The sequence below is a fragment of the Podarcis liolepis genome, assembly GCF_965112155.1.
Source record: "Podarcis liolepis genome assembly, chromosome: 8".
NCBI lineage: Eukaryota > Metazoa > Chordata > Lepidosauria > Squamata > Lacertidae > Podarcis > Podarcis liolepis.
In genome coordinates, this window is record NC_139560.1 from 46,162,238 (window position 1) to 46,185,130 (window position 22,893).

General features: G+C 37.6%; 1 protein-coding gene across 2 annotated transcripts in view; it reads left to right on the top strand.

Moving 5' to 3' along the window:
• Positions 1–22,893, top strand: part of ROCK1 (Rho associated coiled-coil containing protein kinase 1) — a 56,470-nt gene that overhangs the window by 30,421 nt on the left and 3,156 nt on the right. The window contains exons 18-33 of one of the 2 annotated variants that reach the window (XM_083518565.1): positions 159–309; positions 1,542–1,702; positions 2,372–2,556; positions 3,221–3,290; positions 4,915–5,009; positions 5,721–5,886; positions 6,444–6,537; positions 7,904–7,992; positions 8,793–8,981; positions 9,449–9,614; positions 12,648–12,718; positions 13,283–13,371; positions 13,851–13,929; positions 14,040–14,301; positions 15,255–15,459; positions 20,390–20,446. In XM_083518565.1, the coding sequence (XP_083374691.1) occupies positions 159–309; positions 1,542–1,702; positions 2,372–2,556; positions 3,221–3,290; positions 4,915–5,009; positions 5,721–5,886; positions 6,444–6,537; positions 7,904–7,992; positions 8,793–8,981; positions 9,449–9,614; positions 12,648–12,718; positions 13,283–13,371; positions 13,851–13,929; positions 14,040–14,301; positions 15,255–15,459; positions 20,390–20,446 (2,129 nt within the window). The remainder of the gene's footprint in view (positions 1–158; positions 310–1,541; positions 1,703–2,371; positions 2,557–3,220; positions 3,291–4,914; positions 5,010–5,720; positions 5,887–6,443; positions 6,538–7,903; positions 7,993–8,792; positions 8,982–9,448; positions 9,615–12,647; positions 12,719–13,282; positions 13,372–13,850; positions 13,930–14,039; positions 14,302–15,254; positions 15,460–20,389; positions 20,447–22,893) is intronic. The other variant, XM_083518566.1, reaches the window with a different exon arrangement.

Genomic DNA, 22,893 nt, shown 5'->3' on the forward strand with positions numbered 1-22,893 from the left:
GCAGTTCATTGTCATATTTTCAGTTTTAAAAAAAAGAAAGCTGAGGCAGATGGGATTACAAAAAGCTATTGAGTGTCATGAAATCTGATTTATTTTTTTTAGATTAAGGATGGTATGGTGTTCTTAACCTAACTTCAGCTTATAAAAATATCTTACAGGAAAAGAATAATTTAGAAATTGATCTAAACTACAAACTCAAAATATTACAGCAGCGTTTAGAGCAAGAAGTAAATGAGCATAATATAAATAAAGCTCGTTTAACTGACAAGCACCAGTCAATAGAAGAGGCCAAGTCAGTTGCAATGTGCGGTAAGTTTTTATAGCGTTTGTTTGTTCATTTAGCATTTATATACTGTCTTCCAAGGCATGTTTACAGTTTTAAAATACTAAAACAAATAAGTAACTAGAGTCCAACTGGAGCAAATCATGATGTTGACTTTACCTACCTCCTTCACTCTTTTCTTCCTTCTCACAGGGAAGATCATGTCCAAGGTTAAAGTACTGTTAATTGTTTGTATATTTTTCCTTTGGATAATTACAGGATAAACATGCCAGTTACGTATATAATAAAGAAATGACAGCTGCAATGTTACTTGTAAGTCAGTAGGAGAAAGGCACAAATTGGACATGTGTGCCTAACACTATGAATGAGACATAAAACGATGCTCCATAAACTGTCTGAGTTAAATTACATAATTCACAATTACAATATGTGGTACAGCCAACAATGCATCTGGATCATAAGGGGCTCACAAATGGGGATAGTGCTGTTGCACTCAGATCCTGCTTGTGGAGTTCCCACAGATATTTGGTTGGCCATTGTAAGAACAGGATGCTAGAGTGGATGAACCTCTACTGGTGGCAATTCTTATATTATTAAGGGGAATAGACAAATTCGTGGAAGATAAATCTATCAGTGGCTACTAATCATTTAGTCATTGCATGCTAAGTCCAGGATTGGAGGCAGCATGCCTTTAAATACCAGTTGCCAGGGAACAACACGGGGAGAGGGCTCTTGCTCTCATGGTGCTTCTGATTGGCTAGTGTGGGAAACAGGATGCTAGGCTAGATGAACTTCCGGTCTAATTCAGCACACCTCCACTCACATTCAAACATTTGGCAATTTTTTGTAGATTACTAAGATGTCTTGTCAGTTGGGTATCTTCACTGTCCTCATGAGTGTTGAAATAGTTTATTTTTCCTCACTACTTGCAGATAGTTTTGAGTGCTAAGTCTTACTGCCCATGGTAGTAAAGAAGTGGTATGGGGCTAATAGTCAAGTAAGAAACTGCTAGTACATATAATAATTCTGGACAGTTTTAGTATCTGCTATGGCTGCTTATACTACCTAAGTCTTGCCTCCCCACCACCGCCCACATCAGATTATTGTAACTGATTGGCCAATGCCTGTAGACAGTGTAGCGGGTCTGGTCAGGTACCACTGCAAATGTGGAAGCTCTGCCCATTTAGTATGCAGAACAGCCTGCATAAAATTCTTTTATTGGAATTTTTTAAAAGATGTACTATCTTTGGTCCTTTAGAAATTGAAAAAAAGGTGAAAGAAGAGCGATCAGCAAGAGAGAAGGCGGAAAATCGAATAGTCCAGATTGAAAAGCAATGTTCCATGCTAGACTTTGACTTGAAGCAATCTCAACAGAAGCTGGAGCACCTTAGTGAACAGAAAGAGAGACTAGAAGATGAGGTAATAAAAAGTGCTTAAGTTAGTTGCTATAAGTTTGAGGTTCTTAAGAAAAGTTAACTTTCTTCATATCCCTTTAAGCAGAAAACTCCTCAAACCTCCGCTTTTGCATGTGGATGCGAATCCAGTTTCTGAATTCATTTCCTCCCAATTTAGTGTTGTAATTGGAAATGTTTTCTCAGTTCATACAATTTGGATTCTACGTGCCATGTATTTTGCACTACAAAGCTTTGCTACAAAATATGCTAATGAAATTGGAAATACATAGAGAAATGATTATTATAAAATTAGTAGGACCTTTCTTTTGCTGTATTGTGGGGAAAATCATGGGTTGTTTTTTTTCCAAAATTTAGAATTGAGGAAGATGGGCTGCTTTTTAAAGAAATTCTGTATGTTGCCATGTACATTCTGTTGTACATGGACATAAAGGCAGCTTAGGCAACCACACAACTTGTTTTGCATGCTCAAGGCAGTTTGTGTGTGTGTGTGTGCAGAGGCTTGTGTAGTGTTCAAGTCTTGTGTGTGTGATGGCAAACTGCTTTCAAACCTGAACTCACTTTCAAAAGCAGCTTTTGATACTGCATTGAATGTTGCTGTATAAAGAAAAAAAATGTTTAAATTCTGGCATTAACTTATTTATGAAATATTACTAATATTTTATTGTGTGGTTAGGTTAAGAATATCACACTTCAGCTGGAGCATGAGATTAATAAAAGAGTGATGACACAGAATGACCTGAAGATTCATGCTATAGAGGCAGATAACTTAAAAAGTTCTGAGAAGCAGCTAAAACAGGAGATCAACACGTTGTTGGAAGCGAAGAGATTAGCAGAATTTGAGTTGGCTCAACTGGCAAAGTAAGTAAACTCAATTTAGAATCAGCTGCTTCACCCCATAATGTTACAAATGTTACTGAGTGCTTTTCTGTATTCAAATATGCATACATTTCAGTACACGAATATCTTTGTTTAGTAAGATCTGTTTATATGATCACATTACAGGTTAATGCTATAAAAGTAGATGCCACAGGGTTTGTTTCTTGTCTTTTAAGCAGAAGTGCACTGCTTATTTTCTAGTTTTCTTACGAATGAACTAATCAAAACAAAGCACTTGTTCCAGTTTGAAGTTTCAGCTGAAATTCATTTGAGGGAACGTATAACCTTAAATTAAAACCTTGGAGTAAGACGAACCCCTTCAGAAGTTTAAGCTGTCTAAAGGCTTATTTCATACTTCATGCACAACTTGGATGTTTAGCCAGCACTTGATGACTGATAGTTTATTGTATAAACTCCTTCAGTTGAGAAGTATTTTATTTGAATGTGTATTAGGGATTTGAATGCTATGTCAAAAATGAGAGATTTTTTGAATTTGGTGGTGGGGAGCAGAAGTCTGCTGATTGACTAGGTAATGTGGGGATGGGATAGAGAGGGTTGTGTGGGTTAAAAATTACCAGATAATATGTTGCCAGCAGGTCTTTGGTTAATATGTAGAAAGCTCTTTATTATTTTTCTCCTCTCAAAGGCAGTACAGAGGGAATGAAGGCCAGATGCGTGAACTGCAAGATCAACTAGAAGCTGAACAGTACTTTTCTGTAAGCTGTCCACTTGTACATTACACAAGCAATTTTTCTGAGTGATGGTATGGTAACATTGTATAATCCCAATAGTAGTGACTTTCTTTATTAGCTTCATATAATGTTTGTGCCTGGGGAGGGAAAATGGGTAAAGAGGTAATGATAAGGACAGGAAAAACAGACAGAAGTAGAAGACAATGTGCAGATAGTGCTAGCAACCCTCAAGGGCCACGGTTTCGTAGTCAATGCAACAAAAAGCAACTACATCCCTTGGGATGTAGCACTTGGGAGCCATCAAAATCAGGGTGGTCATTTGCTGACTTCTGCTAAGGATATCATATGTAATGATGTTAGCTCAGCTGTTGAATTTGATGGCATTAGTTATAGGGATCACACCATGGGCCACACACCACTCCTGACCCTTCCACTATACATCATAGCCAATTGTAGACATTGTCAGATCCTCCTGGTGGCCTATATCAAATGGCCCTTTTGGTGGTGGGGCAACTCCAGTGCACCTGATAGCAGGGGTTCCCCTAAAGAACCTACCACCCCTAACTATCACAATGGATGCTAGCCCCAGGAACTGGAAAACCCACTAGTGGGCCAGCATGTCCCGAGCAGAAGGACCAGGCCAGAAGCCCAGCATTCTTGTCAAGTGACTGGAGCTGTGAGTTGCCCACCTGATGCTGAAACACCTCACCCACACATTGCTCATCTCTGATGTTCAAATATGGATGGACAACACAACTATGAAAGTCCACATTACAGGTAGGAAGGAACCAGATTGTTGCCCCTTCACCTGGAAGCCTTCCATGCACTAGACTGGGCAGTGATGCATCTGACTTAACTCACATTGGAGCATATCATTGTAGTTTCTTGTGAAGGTTATGATTTTATAGGAATTTATAGACTTGTTCTGTGTTGCTTGCTTTATTGCTTTGTTTAATCATATTTTAAACCTCTCTGAGATATTGCCTATACCTGTCAGGGTGCTGTCAGCAACTCCCAGCTGATTGCTTAGGGAGGTATGAAGACAAGGAAAAGTTTTTTACAGTCCTTTTTTATTTCAAACTTTACAGAGAGAGGCTATAGAACCCAGCCTCTTGGATAATGGCGTTGTTCCGAGTGAATCTCCACCCCCACCTTCTCTCCCACTTCCTCATTTTTCTTCTTCATCATCTCCTCTATGGGTGCCACTATGTGCCCTCTGTCTTCAAGCTCTTTGCTCTCCTACTTTTAAGGCTTGGTGGGTTCTGTGAGACGGTGGGTCTGGAATGTTTTCTAGTGACGTGTCAGCCAGCTCCTCCTCCTCTCCCATTATTTCCCAACTTTCCCCCTAATTTGTCCCTGAGCTGTGACCTCCTGCAAACCACAGTTGTAAATCTACAGTGTCTTCCTCTTCTTCCTCCCTGGAAGGGACAGGATGGGGAGGCGGTTTCCACCACTCCTCCTTTGCCCAAATCCCTGACAATACCTGAAAAGTGTTTAATAAATGTTCAGAATGATAGAAGAATATACAGTAAGTAGAAAATAATGTGCCAGTATTTTTTTATGTGTCCTGTAATAAAGAATGTTTGAATGGTTAGACATATTATTGAGCACAATATGATAGATTTGTATTTGATTTTTTAATTTGCAGACTCTATACAAAACTCAGGTTAAAGAACTTAAAGAAGAAATTGAGGAGAAGAATAAAGAAACTCAGAAAAAAATACAGGAATTACAAAATGAAAAGTACGTAAATGTTAGAAGCACAATCTCCATTATTAAGCACCTGTTTATTTTAATTAGAAAGTGAAGCATGTACTCAGCCCCTCTAATTGTGCAGACATTCCTGCTTCAAGTTTCTCACGAGAATGCATACTGTGTGTTTTTAATTTTGCCTAGAAATAAAATGTTATCTTCATAAAATAGTAGGAAATTACATATGCTGGAAGTGTAGGTATACAAAGTTGTACTTGAGTAAAAACTGTACATTTTTATTTGTTTTTGCTCCCAAGTTAGGACAGAGCAGAACAGCATATTCTAGAATACTGTGTACACAGTATATGTTGACACAAATTTTAGTTCTGCAAGCAAATAAAAAAATACAAGTATTTAATGATTGTAACATACAGAGGGACATTGAGAAGAAGACCTTGCTCTTTCCCCCTGCAATAGCGCCTGTGTTCTCTGGAACAGACTTTTTGTTTTATTGTGTTTTATTAAAAAGACAACATGGCTCATATTTTGTTTGGAAAAAGTATGTATAATTTATATGCTACATTTATTTCATAGCTTTCCATCAAGGAGCTCAAGGTAGCAAATATAATTCCACCCCATTTTGTTTTCACAACAACTCTATGAGATAGGTTAGCCTGGGAGATAGTGACTGGTTCTCTGTAGTCTTAGTCTTTAAACACTACACATTACTACTTTGGAAAAAATATTAACTTTTTGTTGTAGAGAAACTCTTGCTGCGCAGCTAGATCTGGCTGAAACAAAAGCTGAATCTGAGCAGTTGGCCCGAGCTCTCCTTGAGGAGCAGTATTTTGAATTGACTCAGGAGAGCAAGAAAGCCGCATCACGAAACAGACAAGAAATTGCCGACAAGGATAATATTGTAAGCCGGGTAAGTTACTGTGCAATAAACACATTACAACACAACCTGCTATCTTGTATCAAAAACATCTTTGAATCCTCTATTTTATACTGCTTTAAAATATTATTCCTGAGGTATGTATTGCTCTGATGTGCACTGGAAGTTCTGTTTTCCGTAGTGGAGAATGGAGAACACATAACAGGGTTAACTCCCTTCCAGCCAGCCAGTAGTGCTTTTCAAGTTTTGACCCTGCCTCAGAGAGAGGCATTTCCCACTGAACAGAAGGGCACTTCATGGTAAGGCTAACTTTCTGATTTCAGTAAAGGGAGCTGAGGCATACACATGCAAGGGCTACACATGCAAACTGGTTCCTTCCTTGAAATTATAGGAAAAGCCATTCCATGCTTTACATATGTGTCTGAGCTGTCAGGAGTGCTCCTCAGCCAAAAAAGTACCATATTTTTCCATCTATAAGACACCCCCATGTATAAGACGCCCCCTATTTTGGGGGACTCCCAAATGTGTTTATTTGAAATGTGCTTATTGATGTCAGTGGTTTAACAAAGCCTTCCCCCTGTCTTGCTTAGCTTGAAGAAACAAATAATACATTAACCAAGGATGTGGCATTTCTAACAAAAGAAAATTCTGAACTAAATGAGAAGATTAAGAAACTGGAGGAAGGTATGTGATATTTTCCATATCAATGGCCATAAAAGATTAATTTTGAAATATATCAAAGCCTTTTATACACAGAGAGCAGTTCTTTTTTCAGTGGGTTAGGTCCAAACATCTCTTTCCACAAACAGAAGGGCTCCTGGTGTCTGAAGGCAGGAAATGCACCAAGTTGAGGAAGTACTGTAAGTGGCTTGAAGTCCGCAACTCCAGTCTATTTCCTGCCTTTGTCCAAGATGGTCTTTGGTGTTAGCCAGGGGTCGGCAAGGTTTACCTCACCTGGGTTGGTTCGCTCCAGTGGAGATCCCTCCGTGGGCCGGATCGCGCCTGCGATTTTCGGCATCTTCGTCTGTGCAGACGCGATTCCAGCGCTGCGGAAGCAAGTCCCCGTGCCACGCTGTGCCGGTTTAGCGCAGTGCGCGGGGACTCGCTGAGCTGGTGGCTCGGTTCAGGGGCAGCTTGTGGGCCGGTTAAACGACCCCCGTGGGCCGCTTGTGGCCCATGGGCCTTGGGTTGCCAACCCCTGGTGTTAGCTGTTGCTCCTGACCTTTGTAAGATGGCTGTATTCGGTTGTTTGTGTCCCTTTTTGCTAGTGGACTTCTTCTGTAGGCAAGTATAGAACTGACCTGGTATGTCCTCTGCAGTAAAGTGTACAGTTTAACAATCTCTGTTCTGCTAGAACATGAGCTAAAAGTTGTACATCTAACTGTTAGAGTTTGAGGTATGGAGGAGCCATGCTCTTTATTATAAATGAAGATGTTTAAGAATAATTATTGGCAGTGTCATTTAAATCAGGGGTGGCTAACCTTTTGCCCTCCAAATATTGCTGGACTAAAACTCTCATCAGCCCCTGTCAGCATGGGTCATATTCAGGAGGGTACAGGTTACCCACACCTGATCTAAATTGTTTCTATTAAAAAGATAATGAGTTATGAAAAAAGTATACAGTACTTAAATTTCTCAATTACCACCCTAGATGCTAATTTTCTGAGGTCTTAATTTTTATCTAATATCTAGAATAGTTTCTTCTAATTTCATTTAGGCACCATACCAATCCATTATTTGATTGTGTTCTGCCTTTTTGTAATTGAAATTTGTTTTTTGGATTGATTGCTTTGTTTTTATGTGACTCACCATAGTGGAAAGGTGGGATATAAAGCTTCTCATAAAACAAATAAATAGGGTGGTATCTGACTAAATCATCCTAAGAGTACAAATATTGAATCATTCCAGAATGATTATGCACTGGCATAACCATTTGGTTACATTAATAAAAATTAAATAATGATTGATGGGGGAGGGAACCAAGTAAGGTGCAGTTATTTCAATGTCATAAAAGGCCTTGCTTAACCTTAATACTTAATATTGTCAACAGATTATATATTGAAGAAAGAAGAAGAAATAAATACCATAAAAATGCAGTATGAAAAGAACTTGAACACTGAAAGAACCCTTAAAACACAGGTATTTGTCTTTTCTTTTGATGCTGTGTTAAACTACATTCTGAAAGATTTTATTAGCCCTTCATATGTTCTGCTGTTTTCACTACAAACAAGGATGAAATGTTTCAGTTATGATTATACACCCACAGCATTTCCCCATTTGTCTTAGCTGTGGTCCTACAAAATGTGTTATCAAGGTTAAACTTTGTCCAAAATATAAAAATCATAAGCAATCATCACAATAAGACAATTACATAAAATATCAAATAAATGAACATTTTAACAACCAGTATGAAAAGTAACAATTGGAAGCAGAGTTCCTCAGTGCTATATCCCTTTCTGTATCTTGAAAATGTAAAATGGAGCTTAGGGAAATCTCTCTGGGCATCATAGTAAACCACAAGGCTGGCTGCTTTGTGGCGTTGTAAAGCATAGACTTTAGTTCTCTGTTCCTGCAGGACTGAACTGGTTAAAGGGTCTCTGGTAGCAAAGTTGGGAAGTGCTGTAGACAATGTTGGATTAAATGGACCAATGGGCTAGTTCAACATAAGGCAACCGCTTATGTTTATAGGGTCATGCTATGGTAGTATTTCCCTACATAGCTTGAGAAGAATAATGGGTTAAATGGCTTAGACCCATAGAAATATATGAGATCCATATATTTATTTCACTAATTGATAATGCTTTGTAAAATATTTAATTTGTGAACAAGACTCAAATGTTATCATTGGTTAGAATAATTCCAAGAGGTTGGGGACCATATATGTGCTTATATTTTTTATGTCTGTTCAAATTTGTGCATATTTGTTTGATACATAACAGGCTGTCAACAAACTGGCTGAAATTATGAATCGCAAAGATTTTAAGCTAGATAGAAAGAAAGTAAACATGCAAGACTACAAGAAAAAAGAGAAGGAAAATCGGAAGTTACAATTGGAACTTAACCAAGAAAAAGAGAAATTTAATCAGATGGTAATAAAATACCAGAAGGAGCTTAATGAAATTCAAGCGGTAAGGCCTTTCCCCTTTTTTCATTTGGTTTTATATAGTCCTGTCAAATACATTCACTGATGGTTTTCTGCTTAAAAGCTAACATATATGAGAATGAAATGTTGTTCAGGACTCAGCTTGTCTGTCTAAACTCTACTGTGGAGTACATTGTTCAGCTAAAGAGTTTTCAAATGGTTACTGTCATGCATAAGGAAGTAGCAGGACAAAGTTAATCTAACAGAGCAACCAAGACAGTTTCTGTGCCAAAACTGGTGTTAAACCTGACCAAAAACTGGAAAATCTCTCATTTAAGAGACTGAAACTGGCCAGTGATGATATTGTATACTAGTAAATAATTTTGTTTCTGCAAGGTTGTGATGATAGATCTGCAAATAATGAACATTTTGTTTGGCTCAGTTTGAATACCTCATGTTCTTAACAAATTAGTTCATACAAATAATATTCCCCACATTTTCTACTGAATACAGCAAATTGCGGAAGAGTCTGCACATAAGAATGAACTTCAGATGCAGTTGGATAGCAAGGAAAGTGATATAGAACAACTGCGCAGTAAAATTAATGACTTACAACTAGGCATGGACTCAACTAGTGTTGCCAGCCTTCCGCCAGATGACACTGATGGGAATGTTATAGGTAAGAGGCATAGATGTTTCGCTTACTATTTATGCATCTTGTTCACCAGGCTTTTCTTTTCTATACAGATAAGCTATCACCTTTTTTTAAAAAAAAACCCTTTGGCTTTATTATTTTACATTTCTTTTGTAGATAGAGGATAATATTTAAAGGCAGGATGCAAAATTCTCTGCATACTTCTCTATAGAGAAAATTTAAAAGCTTGAATTCCCATTTAGATAATTCCTTAGTATGCAGCTTGCAAGTTGTCATTTTTTTTATACAGTAGCTGTAGATGTGATATCTGCATTTACCATCATTGTTTAGTTAGAGTAGATTTACTGTGGGTTATATTTCATTGCACAAATAATTAACAAGTCCACTTCCCTACATGTACTGTTGCAGTAGAAAAAAGTAGCTATAGGTCTGTTAATACTATGTTTTGTGATATGGATTTTTAAAAAAATCTTAATTATATTTATATGTATGATCTAACTACTGCAAAGAATAAAGCCCCTGACAATTGTAAAGCACCTGTTTCTTAGCTCCCCTTTTAGAATTACTGTATATCAAAATAACTGACACATCAAGACTGAATTGTTTTCTGATTCTTGATAACAAAATTAATTGGGGTCATTTCAGTTTATATTATTTTATGCTTTTAAGCTGTCTTTTAACTGATTAATTGTTTAAATTAATTAAATTAATTAAATTAAGTTTGCATCACAATAGCAGACTTCCACTCATTTTCATTTCTCTTCTTGGCCTGCATGCCCCCAAAATCTGCTCTGGAGGATCTCCCAATTCTCTGGAGCAGACTTTGAGGGTGTACAGAGGGCTGCAGGGTGGAGAACAGGAAGGTGAAGTCACATTGCAAGTCCTTTCTGCTCACTCGCAGACAAAAAATAAATAAATATTAAAAATGAAACATCTTAATTAATAGTGGACAGAATGGCCGAGGGATTAATTACCTAATTATTTCTTACTTGGTTGACAGTTCTATTTAAAAAGTATTAGATGGGAAAACCTATATAATAGGAACCCGGAGGTAAGGAAAGATAGGAAAAACAATATATAGATTATAATTTCACATCAAAATCTGTAATGTGAACAGTTCAAGTTTTAAAATGTAACAGTTATTCTGCTCATTTACATGTGATTCACGCCATCTGGCCAGATTCTATATCTCTAGTCTCCAGTGAAGTGCATTTAGGATTGGATTCCTAGAGACTGAACACTACAGCTATCTTTTCTGACTCCTCCACCAGATTGTTTATCTTCTTTAGCCCTATTCAGAAGTTAGACATGTGCAGTGCTTTATTTGAAAAAAACCCAAGTTGCCGGTACACCCACCCCTCACCCCTTTGCCTGCTCCTCCTCCTCCGCCACTGCTTCCCACCCACACCATTTTGGTGTGACCTACCAAAGCAGGTCTGCCACATGCACCGACTTTGTGTATGCTGAGTATTCCTGGCTCCTGGTGTCTGAGCATATAGTGTAAATATATGTTGTGACAAGGCCTTTGTGTGTACAGTTGTACGTGCAAAGAATTCAGCACAATCTTGAACCTCAGTTATGAGGGGTTCCAGATCACATGGAAGTCAGTTGTGTGCACAAAGGCTACATCTGCACAGATATTTGTGCTGTATGTGCAGATGCCAGAGGGCAGGGCTAGTTGGTGCACATGATGTTGGGGGGCACGGCTACTTGGCACAGCCCTGCTCATGCACTGGTTTCATGTGTGAGCAAAATTTATGAATAGTGTTATGTATTGTGTTCTTTAATGGACTTCATATTGAAAAGCAGCAGCTTTCATTCCTAACTGTGGCTTGCTATCTCTTCCTGTCTTCTTATCATGATGTATAAGCATCTTTCCAGATAGTGGTTCTGCACACTAAGAATTCTGATTGTGTTCATTTTTTGTTTATAATGTGTTGAGAGTTTCATTGGGGAGTACAGCTGAAAGTAAAGAACCTCAGCCTGGGCTTAAAAGTCCCACTTTAGCCTAGACTCACTGTGTAATCAGAGGTCACTAGCTCTCAGCCCCAGTACCCTGTCATTAAACTTGCATCCAGTAAAAAATGATTTTTTTACTGCTAGGAGCCAGGTGAAAACATTCTTCTTTAACCAGGCCTTTGGCTGTTAAAAAAAATCTATGGACTTTTAAATGTGTTTGCCTGTGTGAAGAAGAAGATGATGATGATGATGAATAGTATTTTGTGTTTTTATGTTGTCAACCACCCTATAATCTTTGGCTGAAGGGCGGAATATAAATTTAATAGTAATAATATTTTTCAGTCAACACTTGGTTCTGAAACAGTACCCTGAATTTGGGATACATGTGGCAGGGTTCTCTCTCCCTGCCCCAGGTTAGAATATTACCAGCTGGCAGTTACTTGTAATGAAATTTGGTGTTACAAACATCAGTCCTTTTTATAAGCATTTAGAGAACCTTTAGCCTTTTATATGTAGGAATCTTACCACAGACTAAAAATTGTTGTATGAAAACTAAATAAACTGCTTCTCTCTTATTCTTTATATCTAGCTGATTCTTCCTGCATTCCTTATTTATTTCTCTTCTATTCTTACCTTCTGTGAGTAATGGGACAAGTGGGTACTTTGTGTTTGCTCTCCTGCTTTTTTTGTTTATTGTGAACTGTGGCTTTCAGTTACTATACGTTTATGCTTAGTATTTCATCTTCCCTTTCCTAGTGTTACATTATATTTATGTTAAAAATTTTAATAATACTATGATTCATGCTATACCACCATTTTCGGACCAAAGTCTGGTCTGGCTGTTTCAAAACTTTGCCATTGAAACAGTATTTGATGTTACCCTTGTAAACCCTTTTGCTGCTTATCTTGCAATAGGTTTATTGCCATGGAAAATGAATTTGTGACTAAGCATGAAAAATGCTTCAATCCTGTTTTTTATTTAGCTGTGGCTTTTATTCCTGCTTCAGCAGTCTATTTGGTAATTGCTAATGGCTGCATGAAATTTATTTTCTTATAGTTCTCTGTTATTAAAGTGTTGCCTAATATGTCCCCCAACAGAGTCAAGAATGGAGGGCTGGCTTTCAATACCAAACAAAGGAAATATAAAACGTCATGGATGGAAGAAGCAGGTATATAAGAATTATATTTTCTTTTGAAGCATATGCCAAATCAGATATTAAATTATTCAGCTTACATCCAATGCATGGGTAGAAAATATTTGATGCTTACTAAGACACACACACATGCTGAAAAATAATTGGTTATGTAAAACCATTTATGCTGTACAAAAAAAACAACCCAGGTCATCTAGTTATCATTTCTTCTATCTGCATATTTTTGAAAACAATTTAAACTGAGTAAAAATCAGTATATATGCATCATTGGTTTTTATCCTAGTTTATTAGTGATTAATGTTGTTTCTGGGGTGGTTCACATGTCACCCTCAATTTCAGGCTTGTGTACTCCATGCTCCCTATCTTCCATCCTTCCCTTCCTTGTGTTCATAGTTAAACTCAAACTCAGATGTTTGAGTGAGATATGGCAACTTATCCTTTGCCCCAACTAGGATCAGAAGTCAAGCTATGATTTTGCATTACACCTGAACAGCCTCTCTTTTTATTCCAGAGAAATGACGAGGTGGATAGAACTGCCTTTCATGTATTAATAGTCTTTTTCCTTTCCCTCTTTTTCAGTATGTTGTGGTCAGCAGCAGAAAGATTTTGTTCTATAACGACGAACAGGACAGAGAACACTCTAATCCATCCATGGTATTAGATATAGAGTACGTACTTCTAATATCAGTTTGAGATAACAGAAGGGAATTTTTTAATTTAAAAGGTTTAATTTTTATGGGTTTTTAGATACAGAGATACATTTTAGTTTTTGTCAGACTGGATAGGCTCAACTATTCAGAAGAATGGTTCACTTGAGCTCCATCATTTCTACAACTTTTATATGTTTACATGTCACACCAGATTTTCCTGCAGTAAATATGTATGTGTGAACATCAGATGAACGCCCATTAACACCACTGGATACACTTCTATGATCCCTGATCCAGCTGCATCTTCCTGTTACATATGCTCTGTTACATATACGCACACTTCTCAATAATTCTTTATTTTGTAGGAAAGGCAGTAACGTTATGTACTTGTAGCAAAATGGATATTGATGTTAAACAGTAGGGAAATTAATTTTGATCTAATATCTGCTTAGTTGTGATATAATTATTAAAACAGTGCAATGTTTATTTGATTTCAGAAAATTGTTCCATGTGCGACCAGTAACACAGGGAGATGTCTATAGAGCGGAAACTGAGGAAATTCCTAAAATATTCCAGGTAACAGCAACTGTCATGTTTTGATTTGAACATAGTTTCTTTAAAAAACTTTGTCAACTTTGAAGAAAAATGAATGAAATACTACTCTATGCCTTTCTTGTTCTGCTCAGATTCTATATGCCAATGAGGGCGAGTGCCGAAAAGATTTGGAAGCAGAACCAGTTCAGCCACCAGAGAAGACAACCTTTCTGAATCATAAAGGTCATGAATTCATCCCAACATTATACCACTTTCCAGCCAACTGTGAGGCTTGTGCCAAGCCCCTCTGGCATGTATTTAAGCCACCACCTGCAGTAGAATGTAGGCGATGCCATGTTAAGTGCCATAGAGATCACTTGGATAAAAAGGAAGAATTAATTGCACCATGTAAAGGTAAGGTGACTATATTTATATTTGAATTCAGTGCAGTTCTATCCCAGGGGCAATCCAAACTAGGTTGATTAGATTATGGGTTGTATCTGGTGCTCTTCATGTGTAATTCCACTGGCCATTTTTTCTCCTCTTCTTCTGCCCCCACCCTCAAATCTGTTCTGGAGGGTCCCCCAAACCCCCACAGCTGATTTTGAGGACTTCCAAGTGCTTGTGTTTATATGTAGTTTTATTAAAAGTAATTTGAAAATATATTGAAATATGCTGAGTGACTGTGTAACTTTTAAATCAGTAATCTGTTTTAAATTGATTAACCAATTAAGCAACTAAGTAAAGGTAAAGGGACCCCTGACTGTTAAGTCCAGTCACGGGTGACTCTCAGGTCATGTGGCCAGCATGACTAAGCTGCTTCTGGCGAACCAGAGCAACACACGGAAACGCCGTTTACCTTCCCGCCGGAGCGGTACCTATTTACCCACTTGTACTTGGACGTGCTTTCGAACTGCTAGGTTGGCAGGAGCAGGGACTGAGCAACGGGAGCTCACCCTGTTGCGTGGATTCAAACCTCCAACCTTCTGATCGGCAAGCCCTAGGCTCTGTGGTTTAGACCACAGCGCCACCCGCGTCCCTAAGCAACTAAGTAGTGCAGTTTTAATTTTGAAAGATCTGAATTTCTTTGCTGTAAAGTATGTACCTAAGTGCTACCAACCATAATACATTATTTTAAAATCATATAATTGTAGAGTTGGAACGAACCCTGTCATCTAGTCCAACCCCCTGCAATGCAGGAATATCAACTAAAGTATCCATGACAAATCACTACCCAATCTCTTATTAAAAACCTCCAGTGAATGAGAGGTGTTTGTTCAATACTTTCATTAGCCAACCAGTGGTGATAATGTTTATTTTATTATATTTTGGTTTTATTTAACAGTATTCTTTTTTCTCATTAATAGTGAGTTATGATGTAACTTCAGCAAGAGATATGTTGTTGTTAGCCCCCTGTCAAGAAGATCAAAAGAAATGGGTTTCTCATTTAGTAAAGAAGATCCCCAAGACACCACCATCCAGTTTTGTTCGTGCTTCCCCCAGAACTCTTTCCACAAGGTCCTCAGCAAATCAGTCATTCAGAAAAGTTAAGAATGCGTCTGGAAAAGCTAGGTGAGATGTGAATGGACTAAGTTTAAATCTTTTTCTTTTTTTTTAAGAAGGAGGGTCTGCATATGAAATAACTGACCTATCCAAAGGTTACTGTGTTGACTAGATTCACCTCTTACAAATCTGATTAAATCTGGTTCCTAGTTAAGGGCATTTACTAACTGTCTTTTTACTGTCTTTTTAAATGCAGCAAATCCTACTTTATTTTCGTTTAACAAGCAGCAGGAATTCATATAAATGTAAAATGATTTATTCAAGTCATTTGAAAATCCTAATACATTTTGAGCAAATTGTTCCACAATGGGATTTAATTTTTAAAATAAACATTCAGTTTGTGAACATAACATACTTATAAATTTTATATTTGTAAATATTATTAATATAAAAAATTCAATGCACTAAAACAATTTTAAGTCTTTAAAATAGACATACCAAATCTACCTTACCCTTCCATCTATGCCTTTCTAGCTGATTGTAACTTGCTGTTACATCAACAAAGGAACTGGTGAAGGTTGGGGAGGTTCAGAGTCTTATATAAGCACCTATTTTTCAGTATAATCAACTGAAATTCTTCATGTATCTATGGTGATGTTCATTTTTACACAAACTTCTCTTAAAAAGAGGAATGTACATGTTAGTAGTACCCTTAAAATGCACTGCTACTTGTTTCACCAGGTTTTTGCTTTATTGTTGCCTTATATTTTGCCTTGTATTTGGTTACTAATGGAAGTTTGATCTTCAGTATTATATAACTCTGTACCCCTCTTTGCTGCATTATTCCACATTCTGGTCAAAGTTCTCAGCAAAGTACCCTGATAACATATCATTGATGTTGGTAAATATTCCTCCATGTAATCCTCAATACACTGTGTTTTATTTCTAGCATGCACAAGCCATTTATTTATCCCTTTGTGTGAAAGTGCTTTCCAATCTTTAATACTTTGCTCTTTTTTATGGCAAAAAATATTTCATGTAGATTTTTAAAACCATAGGTACATGCTTAAAATGGTATTACACTGAAGAAGGCAACATATTTAAATGGGGATAATATTGGGGATGTGCACTGACCAGAGGATTTGTTCAGACCCTGATTCAGAAAAGAGCTCTAAATTGGGCAGAATTTGATAAAGGTTTTAGGTGTGCATGCCTAAAATCCTTTGGCAGAAACAATCCTGCAAAATCTTGTGAGAATAACTGCAGTGGTTTTCCTACAAGAGGAATCATTACATTTTTAAGGTGGTGTAAGAAAGCGATTACATTAGTCTTCCCTACTGTGGTGGACACTCAGGGGTGTATTTATCAATCTTTTTGGGGTTGATTTTGGAGTGGGGGGGTAGGGACTACAGGGGATTTCCTTCCTCCCTGTGGTTTTGTTTGTGGGCAGTACTTCAGTGCTCATAGGTGATACTGCACACAGAGCTGTAAGCAAAATGCTTTGTTTACTTGTGCCTGCCCAGTATGCTGGGATACTGTATTTTCCCCACCCCAAGCCCTCCATTGTTGCCTCCTAAGCCGCTATTGTGTATCTTCTTCCAGCAAGAGGAACGGGAGCTGTCTGGTGTAATGCCCTTGAAACTTGCCCCCATTTCAGCTTTTTTTTAAGGCAGATGGCATAGCTGGGATCCACCGTCATCTCAAAATTATCCCAGATTATGCTCTGCCACTTTCTCCTTTTTATGGTTCTGCCAGCCTTGGAGAGAGTGGGGAGAATTTGCATCTGCTGTGTATGCTGTCACTGCTCCTCCCTGCAAAAGTTTCAGCTTCATGGGAGAATAATTTTTCTAGGCAGCACTGCCTCTACCCCAGTGGGAATCGACATGTAGTTTGCTGCCAGCACCAAGTACGTGCCTGCTGATCAGACATGTAAGGGTGTGGCTTTGTTAAATGTGTCTATTGTTCTACTGCTTTGCTACCTATACCCTTTAGCCCAGTAACACACAACAGTATGTATGTAGAAAAGAAGCACATAAAAATGGAAAGCACAGAGTGAATTGAATCCAACTAACTCATTAAATCCATTGAAATAAATGGACATGAATGATGTAAATCCATTTATTTGAATGAATTGGTTGGATATGGCTTGTGATGATACAGTGTGTGCTTCTGGAAATCACTAGTACGTATGATGAAAACAGGCTCAAAAGGACAGGAAGCCACCATTAACAAATATGGAAAAACAGGGGAAATCACTTGATGTGAGGGCGATCTGGCTGCGACATCTGTCACCCCATTGATCGCCAGGGTTGATTCGACTTGAGGATGGGCACATGGGGGGGCGAGAGAGAGAGAGACAGAGAGAGGTTGAGTGTTACTTACATTAAATTAATGTGACTTAAAAGGAACTGCTTTTCTCATCTTTTGAGTGACTGAAAGTGTTCAAGTGGGTTTGGCTCCCCCTACTGCTCAAAGGCAGGGAACATTGAACTTTAGAGGAAGTAGATGGTTTTCTCCTTAGGCTTCAGTTTGCTTCATGTGCAAGCTTAAAAAAACCCCCACACAAATTATACAATAACAAACCGCTGCACCAGAAAAAGCTCACTGAGTACACAGCAGAACATAAGACCAACCTTAGGAACAAGGAAACCTAGTATGGCAGTTGAAAAAAACATTTTTAAAAGGGAATGGCACCTTGAAAACTTTAGATCATCCAAGGACAAATACCTTTCAGGTGAGAACAATGGTTCCTTCTCCCTTGGGTATTTAAGGTCTTCAAGTAGGATGTTGCTGTTCATGCCCTTTGACCACAAGGTGGCACTAAACTCTCAGACCTGCCATTCAGGTAGGAACCAAGAATTCTCTCTCTCATTCCATCTCTTTTATCTTTGTGTTACAGCAGCTTTGCTTCATGAGTGCCTTATGCAGGCAGTAAGTTGTGATTGTTGTAACTCATCTGCTCATTTTGCCGCCTAAACCATAGAAATCATATGATCTCAGTTAAGTTTAATTATGAGTTTCAATGTTAACTTTTTCATTTATGTTTCAAGCCATCTTTCTTCTAGGACCAAATATGTTCGCCCTACTCATTTGTCTCCCTCATTTCTGACACTTTCTTATACACATCTTCATTTGTGCTTCCCTACATTGTACTAGAGGTTTTGTATTCTTTAGCTAAGCTCCCGTATGTGGATGGCATGCCCGGGAGAATGTATGATTTATATATGATTACATTAATGATGAAAAATATAGCTCTATTTCAATACAAAATATATCATAGAAGATACGTTTTCTGATTTCTGGGAAAGAAAAAACAATAAGGATGTGATTTGGAAGCAAAAATATATCAGCTAAATATACTGCTGAGTCAACCACTGGAGGATATAAACATAGATGCTAAGTTGTGCTAGGATCAATGCTGGCATTCTGTATAATTTTTGCACATTCATTCTAGTTTTACATCTTTTCTTCATTATGTATCCTGAATACTGATCTTCATCTTTCTATATGTACCTGTGAGTGCATATATGTCTTATATACATCATCAGATAAAGAGCTACATAGCTTCACTTTGTCAATTCATATTCATAGCTGTTTCTCCCTTACCACCATTGTCTTTGGAGGAAATTCAGAATGTTGATTCATTTTAACTAGAGAACTTTGTGTTGTCCTCACCATTTCTTTATAAGTATTTCTTGTCCTATTTCACTGGGATTCACAGTCTTTCTAGTCATGGACAAGGGTCTTCAAGCATGAATTCATCTGGCACTGACCCTAGTGACAGGCTTAGCTTGCTTGTTTCATCTCTTAACTCTGATTGCTATTAAACTAGCTTTAACTATAGTAGAAATTATCAGAAAGGGCAGAAATATGCAGTAATTGAAGTTTAGAGACCATTTTCATATTTTCACATTCGGTTAGGTTGGTATTTATCAACATCCATTCAGACAACTTGAAACATTCAGAAAATCACTAGCAGAAGAAATTGAACAGAAATGCTCTGATCTTGCTCCACAAGCGCTTCAGTATTGCTGAAGTCAGCAAGATAGATTTAAATGCATATTTGTTTGGAACTAGGGACTAAGATACACAAATACTGGATGGAAATATGAGGCTGTATGTTAATTTTAAAACTAAGACCTCTAAAACGTTTTTCTTGCTGGTTGTTCCTATTGAACATCCCAGAATATACTAGGCTATGGATGGGGTTTATTTTATTAGCATTGTGTTATGATGCTTCTGGTTGTACAATTTTGTTATGGCTGCCTGAAGTTTAGGCTATCTTGAGCATTTTGAGAGCAGGGGAAGAAATAAATACATGTTTAGAGCTAGTTAATACATTTTAGTTTTGTAAAATTAATTTCATTCCTCCTGGAGCTATTTTAATATCTGTTTATTTCCTTGTCAGTGATTTTTATTTTCTGATGGATATTTCATTCCTTATTTCATTTATTTAGCATGATGTTATAATTTGTTTATAAATACTAAATATGTTAACAGTAAGAAAAGATACACTGTATATCATTTATCAGAAATGCATATATTTAAATAGAAGTTATGCAGTGAACAGTTGACTTAGACAGAAAATAATATATCTTTCTTCAAAAACAACCATGATCTATAGTTTTTGAAATGCCAGTTCTTTTAAAGATTTTCTTTTATTGCAAAGTAATTTGGCTATATTTTTTGAGCCTTCATCTGTGAATTTCATTGTTTGGGTCCTGAACATTTAGAAATTAGAGTCTCTTTAATCCTTAATTGAGAGGCATAAAATTTCCATTTAAGTAGAAAAAAGGGGAATTTTCTTCTTGTTAAAGCAATTCATTTCCCCCCTCTTTCTTTCCACTGTTTTATTAGAAACTTTGGTCTGGGTCTTCCCTTTTATTTGCTATTAGCATTCAGATCACTTCTCCTAGAGCACCATTTTTCGTATAGAGTGCACAGTGAGCCCTCAGCGGATCGAAATAGTCGTGAAATGTTCATTTCTAAATTTCAATAGGTCAAAGGAGTATGGATCTGTGGGGGACATTACCCATTCAGAAAACTCAAGTTACTGGTGAGTAGCCTTTGCTTTTGAACCCACTGCTACTTGTCATGTGACAGTAGTAAGAAAGCAGAATTGCTCTCTTCTAGTAATGAAGAAGGAGCTTTCTTAGAATGAGAAAACTATATTATTTCTCAGATTGTCATTTTGGAGATTCCTGTGGCTTTCTTTCTTTGATCTTGGATATCATTTGCTCGGATTCTTTGTCAGCTCTATGCTTTCTGGTCTTGATACTGTTGGTAACAAAACAGTATGCATATGCTCATAACACAATTATGTTGTGTAGAATATGCCATGGTGGTGGAATCCATTCTTGGAATAAGTATATTTCCCTCATGTGCTCTCTAACATTTCTCTATTCTGATGGTGAAGGTGTACACTTTATTATCCACCACAGACTAATTTGAGAAAAGTCTGTGTTAACTTTGGACAGTGCTAAATACATTCATTTCCTAGGTAACAAAAAATCTTCAAAACAAGGGATTGGTGAAAATATTCTCATTTGATGGCAGTTTCACAAGATTTCTTTTAATTTTAGTGCCCTAATATATTTCCTAGAGAGAACAAGTAAAAAGTATATTCTGCTACATCTTTCTTTATTATTTGTTAGTCTAATTTAGCCTGCTTTTCTTAAGGAAGGCCAGAGCAACTTATATGGGGTTCCTAAGCATTCTCCCATCCAAGTACTAGACTTGTGCATCTTTATCAATTTTGCATCCTCATGTCACTTGTTGGATCCAATATTTTATAACCATAGATGTCCTTGACATTTATTTCACATTCTTGACGTTAAGTAAGTTTGCATTATAACTACTGCTCTACAAATCAGGCCATCCCCAATTCAGATCTTATCCCAGTAGCAACGGAGGTAATTCAGTTGGTAGAGGATGAGACTCTTAATCTCAGAACCCCACATTGGGCAAAAGATTCCCGCATTGCAGGGTTTGGACTAAATGGCCCTTGTGGTCCCTTCCAACTCTACAATTCTATGATTCTATGGATCTTCCATGAATTCACTAGGTGGCCTGAAGCAAGATACTCTTGAGTCTTATTGCAGGGCTGTTGTAAGGATTAGAAATGATAAGTAAGCAGGTGCTGTAACTCTTCCAACAGTTTGGCTTCAACCCCAAAGGCGCACTCCTCCATTGTCTCCTGATAAGACAGATGCCAACAACCAGCAAAATTAGAAGTATTGTTACTTGCCTTCTGCTAGCTGGGTTATGGCTTCTGGTCAAGGCAGGAATAAAAGCTTTGGAAATAGGCTTTTGCTGCCGTGATTCTATACTTGTTTCCTGCCTTCCTCGAATTCAGTACGGTTTGTTGTTGCTCCCGCTTATCCTTCTCAGGCTAGTGTCTGCGTTTCCCCCCTTCTTATTGCCTTTTCCCATCAGCCTTTGTTTTCCAAGATCTTTCCCTCTCTCCCATCAGCTTTGTTTCTGGTGGCTTAACATCTATGAAGCTGCTGTGGTCATCAGGGGATTTGGAGCGAAGTGTCTCTTTTTCTGTAACATCTGAATCAGGAGTGACTGTAGAGGCTCTGGACCACAGTTTGGGTGCAGTGGGGGACTGGATGAGGGCCAATAATAATGTGTGAGAGTGGTTTCTGTGTCTGGGTCTCCATTTGTGGATGGGATGACACTTCTGAAGGAACAGGTATGTAGTTTGGGAGTACTCCTGGATCTTTCTGTGTTACTTGAGGCACAGGTGGCTTCAATGGTAAGACAGATGCACCTGTTTCCAGACCTAGATAGCTTGGCAGCTGTGATCTTGGCATGGGTAACCTCAGATTATTAGAATGTGCTCTATGAGGTTTCTCTTGGACCCAGTCAATTTATGGAATATTGATTGTATAATTGTAGAAATTGTTTAAATTGCTTTTAGTTTACCAATACCATATGTTCTATTTTATCTTACTGTATACCATTTTGGTAGCTTTTCATTTTGAAGCAGGATAGAAATGCTATTTAAAAAAACCCCCAAAACAAACTTTGATCCTAGATTAGGCACAGCTCTGTGAGTTGTACTAATGAATAAAGCATATATAAACACATTCAGGATTCTGTATTATTTCATTTATGTTGTGATATTACCAGAAATACTAATTATATTTGAATATCTGAATCTACGGAGTGTATAGTGAGGTTTGGGCATAATTCTTTACATTCAGATAAGTGAATTTTCACATAGCAAGTGGGTGGATAGTGGGACCTGTGTGTGGTTTGCAATTGATAGCAAAGTTTACATTTTTACCATCATACTGTGGCAATCTGCTTCCAGTTGCAGCTTCTCAACACAAATGCACACAGTAAAAAAACAATAAACATAAAAACCCTCAAAATGTTCAGTATGTACATAGGATAATCTCCACTAATGTTCCATTGTATGCAGAATATCAAATGTAACACTGCTCTAACATGCCTCTGGTACATTAACTCCTGAACAATATTTTAAATATTGTT